The sequence below is a fragment of the Chiloscyllium plagiosum genome, unplaced genomic scaffold (genome assembly GCF_037043375.1).
Source record: "Chiloscyllium plagiosum isolate Xiang-an unplaced genomic scaffold, Cpla_swu_hap1 HiC_scaffold_3, whole genome shotgun sequence".
Classification (NCBI taxonomy): Eukaryota; Metazoa; Chordata; class Chondrichthyes; order Orectolobiformes; family Hemiscylliidae; genus Chiloscyllium; species Chiloscyllium plagiosum.
The window spans coordinates 105,799,134-105,816,161 of NW_028270141.1; the positions used below are offsets into that span (position 1 = coordinate 105,799,134).

At 42.6% G+C, this 17,028-nt stretch overlaps 1 protein-coding gene across 2 annotated transcripts in view; it reads left to right on the forward strand.

Annotated features, from left to right (window-relative positions):
* The window catches only part of rars2 (arginyl-tRNA synthetase 2, mitochondrial), a 76,118-nt gene that overhangs the window by 22,167 nt on the left and 36,923 nt on the right, over positions 1-17,028 (forward strand). For both annotated transcript variants that reach the window (XM_043686915.2, XM_087982298.1), the window contains 7 exons: positions 2,394-2,477; positions 4,255-4,352; positions 5,050-5,105; positions 7,620-7,703; positions 8,719-8,795; positions 10,841-10,999; positions 13,048-13,154. In XM_043686915.2, the coding sequence (XP_043542850.2) occupies positions 2,394-2,477; positions 4,255-4,352; positions 5,050-5,105; positions 7,620-7,703; positions 8,719-8,795; positions 10,841-10,999; positions 13,048-13,154 (665 nt within the window). The remainder of the gene's footprint in view (positions 1-2,393; positions 2,478-4,254; positions 4,353-5,049; positions 5,106-7,619; positions 7,704-8,718; positions 8,796-10,840; positions 11,000-13,047; positions 13,155-17,028) is intronic.

The following is a 17,028-nucleotide window of genomic DNA, read 5'->3' on the forward strand; positions in this document are numbered from 1 at the left end:
GCAGCCTAGGATAAATCCAGTTTGGCCCTGGGGACTTATCAATCTCAATAAATGCCAAAATTTCCAACACGTCAACTTCCTCAATCTCGATTTATTCAAGCCTGTTTTCCAGCTCCTCGAAGTTCTCATTCGCAACAGGTCCCATTCCTTTGTGAAAACCGAAGCAAAAAACTCATTTTGGGCTTTCCCTTTCTGCTCAGACTCCACGCACAAATTCCCTTGCTATCCCTGACTGGCCCTACCTTCTCCCTGATCATTCTCTTATTCCTCACGTCTGAGTAAAATGCCTTTGAGTTCTCCCTAATTCTTCCTGCTAAGTCTTTTTCGTGCCCCCTCCTGGTTCTCCTCAGTCCATTTCTGAGCTCCTTTCTGGCAAGCCTATAATCCCGTAAAGCTGTGCTAGACACTTGCTTCCTTCACCTTAGCTGCGGCCTTCCTTTTGATGAGAAGCTCCTTTTTTTCTCATCATCCTAGAATCCTTAATCTTACCTCTTACCCCTTCTTGCCTGTCTTCGAGGAACAAATTTATGCATCACTTGCAACAACTGCTCCTTAAATAGTTTCCACACGTTTGTTGTGCCCTTTCTGTGGAACAATTGCTCCCAGTCTGTACTTCCCAACTCCTGTCTGATAGCATCATAATTTCCTTTTCCCCAATTAAATATCTTCCCATGGTAACTGCTCCTTCCCCTCTCCATGGCTATGGTAAATGTGAGGCAGTTGTGGTCACTGTCACCAACGTGTTCTCCCAACGTGAGATCTGACACCTGTCCTGGCTCATTGCCGAGCACCAAATCCAAAATGGCCCCCTGTAAGCCTGACTACATACTGAGTAAGAAAATCCTCCTGAACACACTTCACAAAAACGGCTCCATCCAAATCATCTGCACTCAGGAGGTTCCAGTCAATATTGGGGAAGTTGAAGTCACCCATAACAACAACCCTGCTACATCTACATTTTTCCAAAATCTGCCGGCCTATGAGATCTTCGATTTTCCCTACTGCTACTAGGGGGTCTGTAGAAAACCCTCAATGAGGTGGCTGCTCCCTTGCTGTTCCTAACTTCCACCCATACTGACTCAGCAGACAGACCTTCCCCAACAACCTTCGTTTCTGTAGCCGTGATGCACTCTCTCTGATTATCAATGCTACACCCCCTCCTCTTTTTCCACCCTCCCTGTTCTTTTTAAATGTTCTAAACCCTGGAACATCTAGCAACCATTCCTGTCCCTGTGAAACCCACGTCTCCGTTTTGGCCACAACATCATAGTCCCAAGTACTCATCCATGCTCTAAGTTCATCACTCTTATTCCTGACATTCTTTGCATTAAAGCAGACACGCTTTAAGCAATCTTTGTTCCATCACATGAAAAACCTTCCCGATAGATTCACTACATTCTATCACTGCCCCATCTGCAACTAGCCCCATATCAGATATGTAGCACTGATTCCCATCCCCCTGCCAAACTAGTTTAAACCCTCCCAAACACATAAACAAATCTCCTACCCAGGACATTTCTGTGCCTCCAGTTCAGGTGCAACCCATCCTTCATGTATAGGTCCCACCTTCCTCAGAAGGCATCCCAATGGTCTAAGTATCTGAAGCCTCCCTCCTGCACCAGCTGCGCAGACATGTGTTAAGCTGCACTCGCTGACAGTTCCTCACCTCACTATCTTGTGGCACCGACAGCAAACCTGAAACCACTGGTCGACTTGTCCTGCTCTTCAGCTTCCAACCTAGGTCTCTGTAGTCACTTTTTAGATCCACAATCTCTTTCCTGGCTATGTCATTGGTGCCAATATGTACCACAATTTCTGGCTGCTCCCCTTCCCCCTTCAGAACCTTGTAAACCCAATCAGCAACATCCTGGACCCTGGCACCAGGGAGGCAACATAACCTTAAAAAAAATCACTTGCCCTTCCCAGCAGCCCTTGCTTCTCTCCGCCCTTTCTCCTCGCTGCTCTGTGACAAACAGTTCGATCTATTACCTTCCAGTAAAGGACACAATCCAAAAGATGTTCAAACAAACTTAAATCGAATTATCTTGACATGTCTAAAAGTGTCATCAGGTTTGACTTGCACAAGGAAATACATGTAGAGGTATGCTGGAGTCTTAGTACTATTGCTCTGAAGCCAAGACAGTATTAGGCCAGTGTAGGGCCAACCTGGTGAACATGTGCAGTACAACACAGTGATAGTGTTGGGGGTGAATGTTGTAGAATTACTGGAGTCTGTTGGCTTGAGACTGCAGGTAACAAATTCCTTAAGCTTCTAACATCTATTTAACATGGCTTCAAAACTGAAGTTGAACTATAATTGTGCTGCATTTTTAAAATAAGTTTTCATGTCTTGGTTAGGCCTAACACTTTTTTTGTTTTAATATTTACTTTAGTTAACTTGTGATGATGTGGTTACTGAGATTGCTGTCGGGCAAGGAACCATTAATTTCAAAGTGAACCGATCCTTACTTGCTGAGGTGGGTGTCTAATGTTTGTTTGTTTGGCTATCAGTGACGCTCCAGCATTATTACAGACCTTTCATTCTGGAACTCTAATCAATAGGTGAAATTTTCTCCCCTCTGGGCTGGCTATGGCTGAGAGTACAAAGAATCTCAATGTGAGAGTTGTTTCCGATTTTTCCCATGTTCAATTGGTAACTTCGGACTCTCGTTATTGAGCAGTCACTATCTTCTTTCCTTATTTGCATGTCGCTAATAGTCCAACTCACCTTATTTATGCGTTGCTTCCAATTTTCCTCTCCTTTCCTGAGAAACCCGACAATGTAAAGGCCTGACGTGTTTGTCAGAACAAGTAGCTGCCCTTTGTGTGTTCTTGCCATTATCCAACTGTGTCTTCAGTGCAATGTCCCGGCACACTCCATCGGCATCATTCTCCTTGAGCATGGACTTGTCACTGTATGGCACCAGGCTATAATGCATGTACCTCCAGCATTATGTCTGAAAGGAAAAGGGCAGCAGTCAAGATGTTCTGCATTCCATGAGGGAGTGCCTCTACAGTCAGTCAAAGGCCCTGCCCAATTCCAATCCAGGGGGTTTTCAGTAGTCAGGAGTTTAGTCCTACTAGAGCCTGGGGCCCTTACAGTCTGGGTTCTGGGACTTGGTTAGTCTGCAGATCAAGTCTCAGACTCCTCTGGGGTCTGCAGGTAGGTCAGTCAGCAGAATGTGGACAAGTCAGGCCATGGGGGTGGAGCAATTGTTCCTGACGATGGAAGTGTACAGCAGAGTACTTGGGGTGATGCAGGAACTCGAGAGGTGGTGAGGTGACCCCAGTGAGTCCCCATGAGCATTAGTGACGTGAGTGAGTGGCCTTGTAGGTGTGAAGTAGCATTGTTGGTGGAACTTCAAAGGTGAAGGATTCTGGGTAAGCCAAGATGGAGGACGGGAAAAATTTCTGGCAATAACAGCTGCTCCTTTTTTTTTGAGATATTTTAGGTGAATTCCAGGAGCAGCAATTACTGTTTTATATGCTGTTTCATTGTTTTGGAACTTTAGTCAAAACAACAGCAGTTATAAAAGGGAGAAGAACAGACAAATGAAGCACATGCTGAGGTCAGTCTAGGAGAGAGAGAGAGAGAGAGAGAGAGAGAAAGAAACTGACACCACAGTGAATCTGCACAGTTACTGCCTTTGCTGTTTGAATTCATGTATTGCTGGACATCGGAGTGCGTCTGGGAAAATTAACAAACAGTGAAATTCACAGCTGATCATGGGCCTGCTTCCAGCACTGCCGGGCATTCCTTTGAAGCCAGACACCTAGCTCCAGTCTGGCTGTGTCTGATGATGTGGCCTCATGTGACAGGGAGTTGGACCACACCATTCACCAGCAACTCCCAGGTCCCTGTCCACAAAGCAGGGAGTGAGCTTTCCTTTCTGGGTCATGTCCTCAGTGACTGACTCTGGACACGCATCAAGAGTAATTGTCGTCATCATCTCAAGTAGTGTGCAACTCGGTTTTAAATATGGGGTCAGCAGAGGGATCCTTCCTGTACGACCTCACCTTTATGATTCCATGGAAAGGCCATTAGTGATGAGCCTGGTGGCAAAATTAATGAGGTGAAGAGCAAAAGATTGCACGAGAGAAATTTCTGTGAATTATGACAAGTGACAAAACATGTTAACTGAAGATGAGAATTCCACCCTGTGTTACAATAGGCACTGGGCTTGTTTGAATACTTGGTTGTGGCTGTAGCACTGCATTTCTGTCATCTTACGTTCTGTATCTTTTACATTACAGCTTGTGATGCAAGAGATTTCAAAGAAAGGTTCGAAATATGGAATAGAGAGTGAACTCTTCCAAGGTTACCCCTGTGGCCGAGTTATAGTGGAATTTAGGTAGGTTTCTGACTCAAGAAAAATGTCCCTAAATTTAAAACTAAATCTATTTATTTTGTTTTATTTCAAATTGGCTCTTTTACATGAATTCATTGAAATTTTATTCAACCTTTCCCTGGGGCATGGTGACCCTCAGATTAAACCACGACTCTCTCCTCCCTCTAACTTTCCGTCTCTCCCCCACTCTTTTTCTTCCCCCCCCCCCCCCACCTCTTGCTCCAGCAGCCATAGTATTTCTGCTCACAGGTAAGTCACAGCATGCTGATGGTGCGGAACACAGTAACGGTAAGGTTGCTGAATTTCAGAGAGAGATAGATACTCTCTCTCTGGTTGATGGTTGTTTCTCGTGCAGATACGACTTGCCATTTATTAGCACAAGCTTGAATTTTGTCCGCAACATTTGCTACGTGTCTTGATTTGTCTGAGGGTTTATGAAGGGTACTGAGCACTGTGCAATCACATCTGACTTTACAATGCGGGGCAGGTCATTGATAAAGCAATTTGAAGAGGGTTGAGCCTAGAGTGGAACCATGACTAAGAGCTGCAGAGATTTCTTGGGACTTGGATGATGAATCACTACAACTACCTTTGTGCTTTGAGAATGTCTACAGCCAGTCTGGTTGAGTGAACCAAGCTGAGCTTCTGTGCGTCTTTTGAGCAAGCTGAGCAATATTAACTTTTCTTTCTTTCTTTGCAGCTCACCAAATATTGCAAAAAAATTTCATGCAGGACATTTGCGTTCAACAATTATAGGTAAAAATTTGTCTTTGTACTGCAAGAAATGGTACTGTTTCTAGAATTATTTCAAGTCTGGAAAATAATATTAATTTGAAAGCCTAACAAAGAACCCAAGTAAACACTGAACTGCATTTGTGACCCAAAGTGACTTTTTCCTTGGAGATAAATTTGCTGATGTGCAAGTTACAAGCTGCATTTCAAATTTCATCACCAAAGGTAAATTATAAACCAAAAATAAATTAGCTGATTACTTGTAGAAGGTAAGAAAATATGATCTTGCCTCTAAAGCTGCTCAACAAGATCTTAAAAACTGTATGCAACTCCTTAGACAGGCAGACAAACTGGGATTCTGTTACTGTAGCTCTGCACTCTAACCCAAGGTTCTGCATCTTTCCTTGTCCTAGGAGTTACACTGCAGTCATGTCCCCAGCTCAAATTTGGCTCGGGAGGTCCCAGTGCCTCCGTATTACTTTATCCACTTCTGCAATTGAAAGCAGCCACATTTCCACCAGGTGAATGTTGAGGAATTTCTCCTTTTTGGTTTCATCAGTGAAGTGTGGCAGCTGATCGCTCACTGATAGGGGAAGTGTGAGTATTCTAGTGCCCATAATACAGGAGCCAAGTCATTGCCTCCTGCTTTTCCGGGCTTGTTGGAGTGAGATACCTTGACAGAGAAACACAGCTTGAGCATTAATTACCGACAGTCTCAGACAGGTGGCACTTCAAGCTTTCTGTAGGTTTGGATGTACATCACATTAGATTGCACTTTGTGTGATCATTCAAACTATCTTGGAGAGGACTTCCCAAAACCAACACTTTGATGTGTTGATAGTGCAAAAATATAGTTTCTCGAAAGAAAGAATTAAAAAAAACACATTTGGTGGTTTATGCCTTTTATGTCCTTTGGAAATTAGTATTTGGAAACTCTGATACTCCATATGTAAATGCGGTAACTGCAAACTATAGCAAAATAAATGAGTGAATCAGAGGATAGTCACAACACAAGGGCCCATTTTAGTCCCACCTCTCTGTTTTCTCCCTGTGTCCTACCAATCTTTTCTTCCTCAAATATTTACCCAGCGTCTTTTTAGAAAGCTGCTGTTGAATATGTGTCCCTTATTCTGTCAGATATTGTTTTCCAAATCTTAACCATTCATTGCACTAAAAATGTTTGGGTTTTTTTTGCCAGTTACCTTTAAATCTGTGCTCTCTGTTTATAATTTATAATCAAGCTGCTCAGAGGTGTTATTGCGCAGCTCTGTAGCAGGTGAGACTTGGACTCAGGTCTCCTAGCTCAGAGCTATGGTCATTAGAACTGTGCCACAAGAACCTGTGCTCCCTGTTTATTGACTCTTCAGCTATTGGCAACAACATATCTTTATTTAAAACCTTAGTAATTTTAAGCGCCCCTTCCAAATCTCCTCTTAGCTTTCGCTAGAGAGATCCTCTCTAGCTTCTCCAGCGGGTACACATAACTATAATTCCTCCCGTTTGCAGGTATTCTGTTAAATTGTTTATGTAACCCTAAGTTCTCCTTCAGTTCCTTCCTAAATCCCCGTGGTCTTCAGTACTTTTCTAAAGTGTTATAGAATGTGGATGTTGTAGATCTAAACTTAAACACTAAATGCTGGAGAAACTCAGCAGTCTGGCAACACCAGTGGAGGGAGAAACAGATGTAACATTCAGAGTCCAGAGGCACTTCTTCAGAATTGAAGGGGATTGGAAAATTATGGTTTCGATGTTGTTGACAGAGGCAGGGAAGGAGGAGTGATTGATTACAGATGGTGATAGTGCCCAGAGCAAAAACTGAAGGGAGTGTTCATGGTGATAGAAGTCACAACTAGGTGAGCTCAGTTGAGAGCAAACCCGTGCAAATGGGATATTGGTTGAAGGGGAAGAATACAAAGTGTGGTGCTCTGAGTTGAAATTGTCTAAGACTGCCAGATTATTAGATTAAGGTAAAATACGTCGGGTGCTGGAAATCTGAAATCGAAACACAAACTGCTGGAGAAACTCAGCAAGTCTAGCAGCATTTGTCGAGGGAGAAACTAAGTTAATGTTTCGAGTTCCATCTGACTCTTCGGTGAAATCATTGAACTTGAAGCATTAACTCTGTTTCTTTTTCCACAGACTCTATCAGGCCTGCTGAGTAATTCCAGAATTTTCTGTTTTTAATCTAGTTTTGTTCCTGTTGTTTGAGCAAAGAATGTTGGCCTTGGTACTCCTCACAGTATTTGATACGTTCCATGGGACCTTTGGTTGAGAGGGCAAACCTTGCACTAGTTTAATAAATCATCGAAAAGATGGCACATTGGGCAATGTAGCACTCTCTCTTTGACCTGCACTAGAATGTCACCCTGGGTTATCATCTTGCATCCAGAGTGTAGGGCTTGAACCCTTTTACCCTATGACTCAGGTGGAATCTTGCCAACAAATGGCAGTGCTAAAACAATATTTCACGATTTATTTTGAAAAAGCATAATTAATACAGCAGGGATAACTTGTATTTGTGTTGTACTATTTTGTTAGGTAACTTCATTGCTAATATAAAGCAAGCTTTGGGAAATGATGTGATCAGGATCAACTACCTTGGAGACTGGGGCACGCAATTTGGTAAGTTTTTAGGGCTATTGCTAATTCTCAGTGTTTTTGTCCTGATTAATATGTGAATCTAAGGCTATGGTTGTAAATGGTTTTGAGCTACTAGCTAATGTTGACAGGGGAACTGTCGAGATTCTATTCCGTTCCAATATTTTATCAACCTGTTCAGACACAGTCATAGAGATCCACCGCAGATACATGGAAACACCACCTGCAAGTTTCCCTCCAAGCCACTCACCATCCTGACTTGGCAATATATCGCCATTCCTTCAGTGTCACTGGGTCAAAAATCCTGGAATTCCCTCCCTAAAGGCATTATGGGTCAAATGTGGGAGATGTCTAAAATAATGAGGGGCATTGATAAAGTAGACAAGAAGAAACTGTACTCCTTGATGGAAGGGCCCTTAATCAGGGGACATGGATTTAAGGGAAGTGACAGAAGGCTTTGAGAAGGAAAAGCTTTTTCACCCAGTGGTGAGAATCTGGAACGCATTGTGTTTAAGGGGGAAACGCAGAAACCTTCCTAATCTTTTAAGAAAGCTTAAGAAAGCTTTGGCACTTGCAGTGCCAAAACATGCAAGACTATGGACCAAGTGCTTCTTTCTCGATGGAAGTGATCTGTTACGACGCACTCAGCCCTCTGGCCCAGAGGCAGGGACACTATCACTATGTCATATATCCTGTTTTTCTTCAGCTGCCTCTGATTTAGGTTGTAAGTGGCTAGCGAATGTTTCTCTTCGAGAAAGTGGAATGGGATGCTGGCTGTGCTGTTGCCTTGACTGGGTAACAAACACATTAAATCTAAGGTGTCGTGAATAATTGTGAAGTGGGCATCTTGGCTAATAGATACAACAGAAACTTCAGGCCTTTTTGAGTCAAGTTGGGTGTGTGAGTGATCTTTAAAAGGGCAAATTGTATATCCTTCTGTGAAGATAGTCTCCTTACTGCTGCATTGCAATTGTGGTAAATTAGAAAGACAAAGGGTTTTACATTTTTTGGCTGGTTTGTTCTTTGTCAATTACTTTAGGCTTGCTTGGAGCAGGATTTCAGCTCTTTGGTTCAGAGGTGAAACTGAAAGCAAATCCATTACAACATCTTTTTGAAGTAAGTAAAAATATAAGAATATGTGTTCCGGGCAAAGGCAGGAGAATGGGGTTGTGAAACAGCCATTATTGAATGGTCTAATTTTGCTCTTCTATCTTATGGTTTTACACATATTTTTGTTTTTAATGATCTATAGAAGTTGTCTTCAATGCTGAATGTGAAGTTAAACTTGGAAATCCCAGCAAGTCTTAGCACTGGACGTAATGTTCGTACATGACTCTGGGTATACGCATGCAAAAAGGGTTCTTGTTTTGATGCAAAACTCTGCATGTGACTTCTGCAAAAAGCCATTCACTGGCTCAACTCATCCAATCAAACCTTGTAAAATTGAAGTCTGAGTTGCACTCACATTTGGTGCAGTAGATTTTTAAAATTAAGAACGTAATAGGAAGGAGTCACCGAAAAGTGTTGACAGACCGATGCATGCACAGGTACGCAGTTGCACGAGCGTGTTCATTCACGTGCGCACATGCACGACTGAGTGTAATTCAGGCCACTGCTGGGTGGACTGTACACCTTGCAGTTCACATTTGTGGGACCTCCTGTCCCTGAAGTGTGCAAGTCCCATTCTTATCTGGTTAAGGCTGCTTTCAACCCCCACCCAGTGTATTATTACAGAATGCTGCTTGTCTTAAATTGGTTAGTTTGTGCTAAGAGAAGGTGCCGAGTGCCTAGTGGGTGTGGAAAGTGGCGGGTTGTAAGCAATACGCCCCTGTCCCACCATCAAAAACTTAGCATGAGAAGGGATTTATAAAAAGAGTTAACCTGAACTCTTGCTCTGAAATTAAGATTGGGGACCCACTGGATTACCTTTTCAGGATTGTACAGATGCTGGAACAATGCATGCAGATTGGAAGGTTACAAATTTAAGGAAGGATGGAGAAAGAAAATGAGGAATATAACCTGCAGTCAGTCGAGGGAACTTACCAGAATCCAAAGGAATGAATGTGATAATGTGACACTTAGAAATAAGGATCGGATTGCGCAGCATCAACATGGAAACCTGTTGGAGGTTTTTGAGGATGTTATTAGCAGGATGGATGTGATAATTTGGATTTCTCAGAAGGCTTTGGATAAGATACTACACAAAACGTTAGTGAACGAAATCGGAGCTTGTGGAGTTTGGGGATATGCTGACATGAATTAAGGGTTGGTTAAAGGAAAGACATCCTGGCATAGGATTGAAGGGGATAAGATCCAGATGGTCTTGACAAGGTGGATATGGAAAACATGGATGTTTTCCCTTGTGAGTCCATCCAGGTCCAGGGGACAATGTTTTAAAATTAGGTGTCACCCTTTCAAGATCGAGATGCAGAGACATTTTCCTTCCTCAGTGGGTTGTACAACTTTTGGAACGCTGCCCCAGAAGATGTTGGAACGTGGTCAGTGAATATTGTTTAAAACAAGTGTGGATAGATCCTTACGACTGGTGAATCACAGACAAAGCTGAAAATGTGTTGCTGGAAAAGCGCAGCAGGTCAGGCAGCATCCAAGGAGCAGGAGAATCGACGTTTCGGGCATAAGCCCTTCTTCCTGAAGAAGGGCTTATGCCCGAAACGTCGATTCTCCTGTTCCTTGGATGCTGCCTGACCTGCTGCGCTTTTCCAGCAACACATTTTCAGCTCTGATCTCCAGCATCTGCAGTCCTCCCTTTCCCCTCGAATCACAGACAAAGCCTAATGAAATAACAATTATGATTCATCGGTAAACAGATACCTCCAACTGCATTTTTTTTTTCTTTCACTTCTCCATTTCTCACCCAGAACTTGCTGTCCCCTCTTTTTTTTTATTTTATTCATAGAAACTTACTGACAGGGAGCACAAAATTAAAACCCCAGTTTTGACATCAAGCAGACCAACTTTTGAAAAATGTAAAAATAGATAATTGGCATGGTTTGCGAAATGAACTGAATTGTTAATGGAGAGCAGTATGGAAAGTGATATACAAAGTAGCTAGCCCAAAACACGTGTTTAAGCACTAAACAAAATCAAAGTCATAATACAACCAGATTGTCAGTATTAAATGTCTTGTATTTGTGTTGCAGGTTTATGTTGAAGTGAACAAGATGGCAGAAACCAATGAAGACATTCACAAAGCAGGGCAAGAGTTTTTCAAGAAACTAGAGGGAGGGGATGAGCACGCCTTGAGATTATGGCAACAGTTTAGGTCGATTAGCATTGAAGAATACAAAAAAATTTATCAGGTGTGAAATAGTGGATTCCAGTTGTTCCTGCTATGCTGGCGCATATCAGCCATTGTTCTACTGTAACCAGGTATCTTCCCCCACTCCTAGCTCACAAAGCATGGTGAGCAGATGTGTGCTGATGTGGCTAACTAACAAAACATCTCTGCATCATAAGTAGGCCTTAAGTAAACCTTGATATGTAAAAATGCTGATCCAGGGCAATTTGCATAACATTATTTTATTGATGTTGATTGTCTTACACTACTGCACTTGGGATTACCACAGCTGCAGTCTTTGGGTGAAATGGAATCAGGGTATGGAGATGTAATCCAGTGCCCATTTTAAAGTCATACAATCTGTCATTATTATTAAATATACTTTGATATTAACTAGAATTGAAATTAAGAAATAACAATTTTAAGCTAAGAAACAGAGTTGATTGGAATATCGGGGTGTCTTTGCTGTGTTGGCTAAGGAGTTGGGGGAATTGGAAAGGTACCAGAGTGACTAATATTGAGAGGGCATAATTGCAGCATTATATTTATAATAGAATTTATAATAAAAACAAATGACAAAAGTGCAGCAGTTTCCACTTTCAAAATTTGGTTTTATTAATTTCACTGCAACACCTTTAGTGCATAAAATCAAATGTTCCTGTGGCTCTATTATATCCAACGGAGACCCTTTCAGTAAGTTAAAAATTGTACATCAGAGAGACAGTATCTGCATGACTTCGACAGACTTTGTAACTGCAAAATAGCTGATCTTAAACTTTTCATTACAACAGGGCTGCAATTTAACAGATGCAGCTTGATGAACAGAAATTTATTTTCTAATCATTTTCACATGTAATGAAAATCTGGGGAAGTATGTGCAAAGAACAACAATTATTGGTCATGATCCCATTGTCAAAGGCATTTATTACCCAGCATGATACCATTAAAAACCTATTCAATTAATTCCTATTTGCTTCCGCTCCACCCCCCCCCACCTTATTTATTAGCTTCCGTTCCCTCATTGTGTCTTATTGACATTGTCTATAGAATGCTAATATTGTAAGTCTTCCAGGAACTGCCTGATTTTAGATATGTGTGTGTATATATTTTAGAACTTAGAATCCCCATAGTATGGAAACAGGCCCTTTGGCTCAACAAGTCCACACCAACTCTCCGAAGAGCAACCCATCCACACCCATTCCCCTACCCTATATTTACCCCTGACTAATACACATCCCTGAACACCTGTACATCTTTGGATTGTGGGAGGAAACTGGAGCACCTGGGAGAAATCCACGCAGACACAGCAAGAATGTCTGTGGAGTTTGCACAGTTGTCAGAGGCTGGAACTGAACCCGGGTCCCTGGTGCTGTGAGGCAGCAGTGCCACCATGCTGCACTTAATGTGCATGCCTACCAGCATGTTGGGTATGTGTTTGCGCATGCACAATTTTGGCTGTGTATGCAAACATGTCACCTGTGTAGAAGTCCAGAAATGATCAGGTTACATTTTCCATGCAAGCTTAAGTGGCACTATGTAGGAATGCAATGGGCCTTCCATTTAAAATCACATTTACAGTCAGTTCTGCTATAATGCAGTAGTTCCGTTCTCATGCAATTCTGAGTTTTCAGAAAATCGCGTAATAGCACCATTTAAATGAATGGGGCTGGAATTGTATTATAACCAATATGCCCTTTAAAAGTTTGTGCTGTAGAAACAGTTCGCGTTCTACTGAATTTGTGTTAATGAAACGTGCGTTTTAGCAGAACGACCTGTACAAAGTTAAAAGTAAAATGCCTTAAAATACCCTGAACAAATATTTTTAATTCAAAATAAGTGTATTGTTCACTGTGTTGACGAATGGAAATAATAAGTGCACTTCTGTTCAGCATTTTGTTTTGTGATCAAGTAACTTTGAATATTTGAATTAAATTTCTGAAATGTTTCTGATACAGTTGCTGCAAGCTGCTTGTGGTTAATCTAAATTGAATTGTGATTTTGCTGAGAGACCTGATTTGAAAGTGATCTTTTACAATTAACCCAATTTGTTAAAATTGTGTATTCTAATAGCGGCTTGGTGTGCATTTTGATGAGTATTCTGGAGAATCGTTCTACCAAGAAAAAACGCAGGAGATTCTGTGGCTGCTGGATCAGAAAGGACTACTCAAGAAAACAATGTACGGTTAGACTTCAGTAGTCGTATTTTGTAAATCTACCTGTGTACAAACATCAGATTAACGAATAGAAGTAAGCCATTCAGCCCCTTGAAAGCAATCCAACCTTCAATAAGATCGTTCCCATTCACCCGATAACATTTGATGCTTTTGCCTGATGAGAATCTATTCTCCACCTCCCTGAAAATATTTAATGGCCTTAGCGTCACCATTTTCTAATGTAGAAAATTCCAAAGTGTCTCAACTCTGAGTGAAAAAAAATTCACCTCATCTCTGTCCTAAAAGCGTGACTGTTAATTTTAAAACAGTGCCCAGTAGGTCTGGACTGACCTTTTCCACATGCACCCTATCGGGAACCAATCAGGATCTTACATTCTTGAGTCATGTCACCCTTCACTCTGGTAAACTTCGGTAGAAACTAGGCCAGTCTGTACAATCTATCACCATAAGATAACATGCTCATTCCAGGTATCAATATAGTATACCGCCTCTGAACCTCCTCCATTTCATTTACAACCTTCCTTAAATAAGGAGACCAAAAAGATGTGCTGTTACCAATGCTCTGTATAACTGAAGCAGTAAGATCTTTTGTTTTTTTTTGTTCATTTCCTCTTAGCATTCCATAATTTCTTTAATTTACTTACTGTAGCTGCATTCTAACTTGTAAATCATGTATTAGAAACGCATAAAGGTGGCTAAATCCCCAGGACCTGATCATCGAAAGATGTTGTGAAACTTGAAAGGGTTCAGAAAAGATTTACAAGGGTGTTGCCAGGGTTGGAGGATTTGAGCTACAGGGAGAGGCTGAACAGGCTGGGGCTGTTTTCCCTGGACCGTCAGAGGCTGAACATAGAACATAGAAAAATACAGCGCAGTACAGGCCCTTTGGCCCTCGATGTTGCGCCGATCCAAGCCCACCTAACCTACACTAGCCCACTATCCTCCATATGCCTATCCAATGCCCGTTTAAATGCCCATAAAGAGGGAGAGTCCACCACTGCTACTGGCAGGGCATTCCATGAACTCTCAACTCGCTGAGTAAAGAACCTACCCCTAACATCTGTCCTATACCTACCACCCCTTAATTTAAAGCTATGCCCCCTCGTACTAGCTGACTCCATATGTGGAAAACGGTTCTCATGGTCAACCCTATCTAAACCCCTAATCATCTTGTACACCTCTATCAAGTCACCCCTAAACCTTCTTTTCTCCAATGAAAACAGCCCCAAGTGCCTCAGCCTTTCCTCATACGATCTTCCTACCATACCAGGCAACATCCTGGTAAACCTTCTCTGCACCCGTTCCAGTGCCTCCACATCCTTCCTATAGTATGGCGACCAAAACTGCACACAATACTCCAGATGCGGCCGCACCAGAGCCTTATACAACTGCAACATGACCTCAGGACTCCGGAATTCAATTCCTCTACCAATAAAAGCCAGTACGCCATATGCCTTCTTTTCCGCACTATTTACCTGGGTGGCAACTTTCAGAGATCTGTGTACATGGACACCAAGATCCCTCTGCTCATCCACACTACCAAGTATCCGACCATTAGCCCAATACCCCACCTTTTTGTTACTCTTACCAAAGTGAATCACCTCACACTTAGCTACATTGAACTCCATTTGCCACCTTTCTGCCCAGCTCTGCAGCTTATCTATATCCCGCTGTAACCTGACACATCCTTCCTCACTGTCAACAACTCCACCGACTTTCGTATCATCTGCAAACTTGCTCACCCAACCTTCAAGCCCCTCCTCCAGGTCATTTATAAAAATGACAAACAGCAATGGTCCCAAAACAGATCCTTGCGGAACACCGCTAGTAACTGCACTCCAAGATGAACCTTTACCATCAACTACTACCCTCTGTCTTCTTCCAGCCAGCCAATTCCTAATCCCAACCTCCAACTCCTCCTCAATGCCATACCTCCGTATTTTTTTGCAGTAGCCTACCATGGGGAACCTTATCAAACGCCTTACTAAAATCCATATACACCACATCTACCGCTTTACCCTCGTCTACCTCCTTAGTCACCCTCTCAAAGAATTCAATAAGGTTTGTGAGGCACGACCTGCCCTTCACAAAACCATGCTGACTATACTTGATCACATTATTCCTATCCAGATGTTCATAAATCCTATCCCTTACAATTCTCTCTAAGACTTTGCCCACAACAGAAGTGAGACTCACCGGCCTATAGTTACTAGGGTTATCCCTACTCCCCTTCTTGAACAAGGGAACCACATTTGCTATCCTCCAGTCTTCTGGCACTATTCCTGTAGACAACGACATCAAAATCAAGGCCAATGGCTCTGCAATCTCCTCCCTTGATTCCCAGAGTATCCTAGGATAAATGCCATCAGGCCTAGGGGATTTATCTATTTTCACCCTTTCCAGAATTTCCAACACCTCTTCCCTACATACCTCAAAGCCGTCCATTCTAATTAATTGTGACTCAATATTCACATCGGCAACAATGTCCTGTTCCTGAGTGAATACTGATGAAAAGTATTCATTCAGTGTCTCCCCAATCTCTTCAGCCTCCACACGCAACTTCCCACTACTATCCTTGACTGGACCTATTCCTACCCTAGTTATTCTTTTATTCCTGATATACCTATAGAAAGCCTTAGGGTTTTCCCTAATCCTACCAACTAAGGACTTTTCATGTCCCCTCCTTGCTGCTCTTAGCTCTCTCTTCAGATCCTTCCTGGCTACCTTATAACTCTCAATCGCCCCAATTGAACCTTCACGCCTCATCTTTACATAGGCCGCCCTCTTCCATTTAACAAGGGATTCCAATTCCTTATTAAACCACGGCTCCCTCACACGACCCTTTCCTCCCTGCCTGACAGATACGTACCTATCAAGGACACTCAATAGTTGCTGAGGGGTAATCTTATAGAGGTTTATAAAATTATGAGGGGCATGGATAGGATAAATAGACAAAGTCTTTTCCCTGGGGTGGGGGAGTCCAGAACTAGAGGGTATAGGTTTGGGGTGAGAGGGGAAAGATATAAAACAGACCCACTGGTCGGCGAGGGCGGGTTGGACTGAAGGGTCTGTTTCCATGCTGTACATCTATGACTCTAGGTGTATCCTAGAACTCTGTGGGAAGCTAGAGAAGCGATTGCTGGGCCTCTTGCTGAGATATTTGTATCATTGATAGTCACAGGTGAGGTGCCGGAAGACTGTAGGCTGGCTAAAGTGGTGCCACTGTTTAAGAAGGGTGGTAAGGACAAGCCAGGGAACTATAGACCAGTGAGCCTGACATCGGTGGTGGGCAAGTTGTTGGAGGAAATCCTGAGGGACAGGATGTCCATGTATTTGGAAAGGCAAGGACTGATTAGGGATAGTCAACATGGCTTTGTGCATGGGAAATCATGTCTCACAAACTTGTTTGAAATTCTTGAGGAAGTAACAAAGAGGATTGATGAGGGTAGAGTGGTCGATGTGATTTATATGGATTTCAGTAAGGCTTTTGACAAGGTTCCCCATGGGAGATTGATTAGCAAGGTTAGATCTCACAGAATATAGGGAGAACCAGCCATTTGGATATAGAACTGGCTCAAAGGTAGAAGACAGAGGGTGGTGGTGGAGGGTTGTTTTTCAGACTGGAGGCCTGCGACCTGTGGAGTGCCACAAGGATTGGTGCTGGGTCCTCCAATTTTTGTCATTTACATAAAAGATTTGATGCGAGCATAAGAGGTACAGTTAATAAGTTTGCAGATGACACCAAAATTGGAGGTGTAGTGGACAGCGAAGAGGGTTACCTCAGATTACAATAGGATCTGGACCAGATGGGCCAATGGACTGAGAAGTGGCAGATGGAGTTTAATTCAGATAAATGCGAGGTGCTGCATTTTGGGAA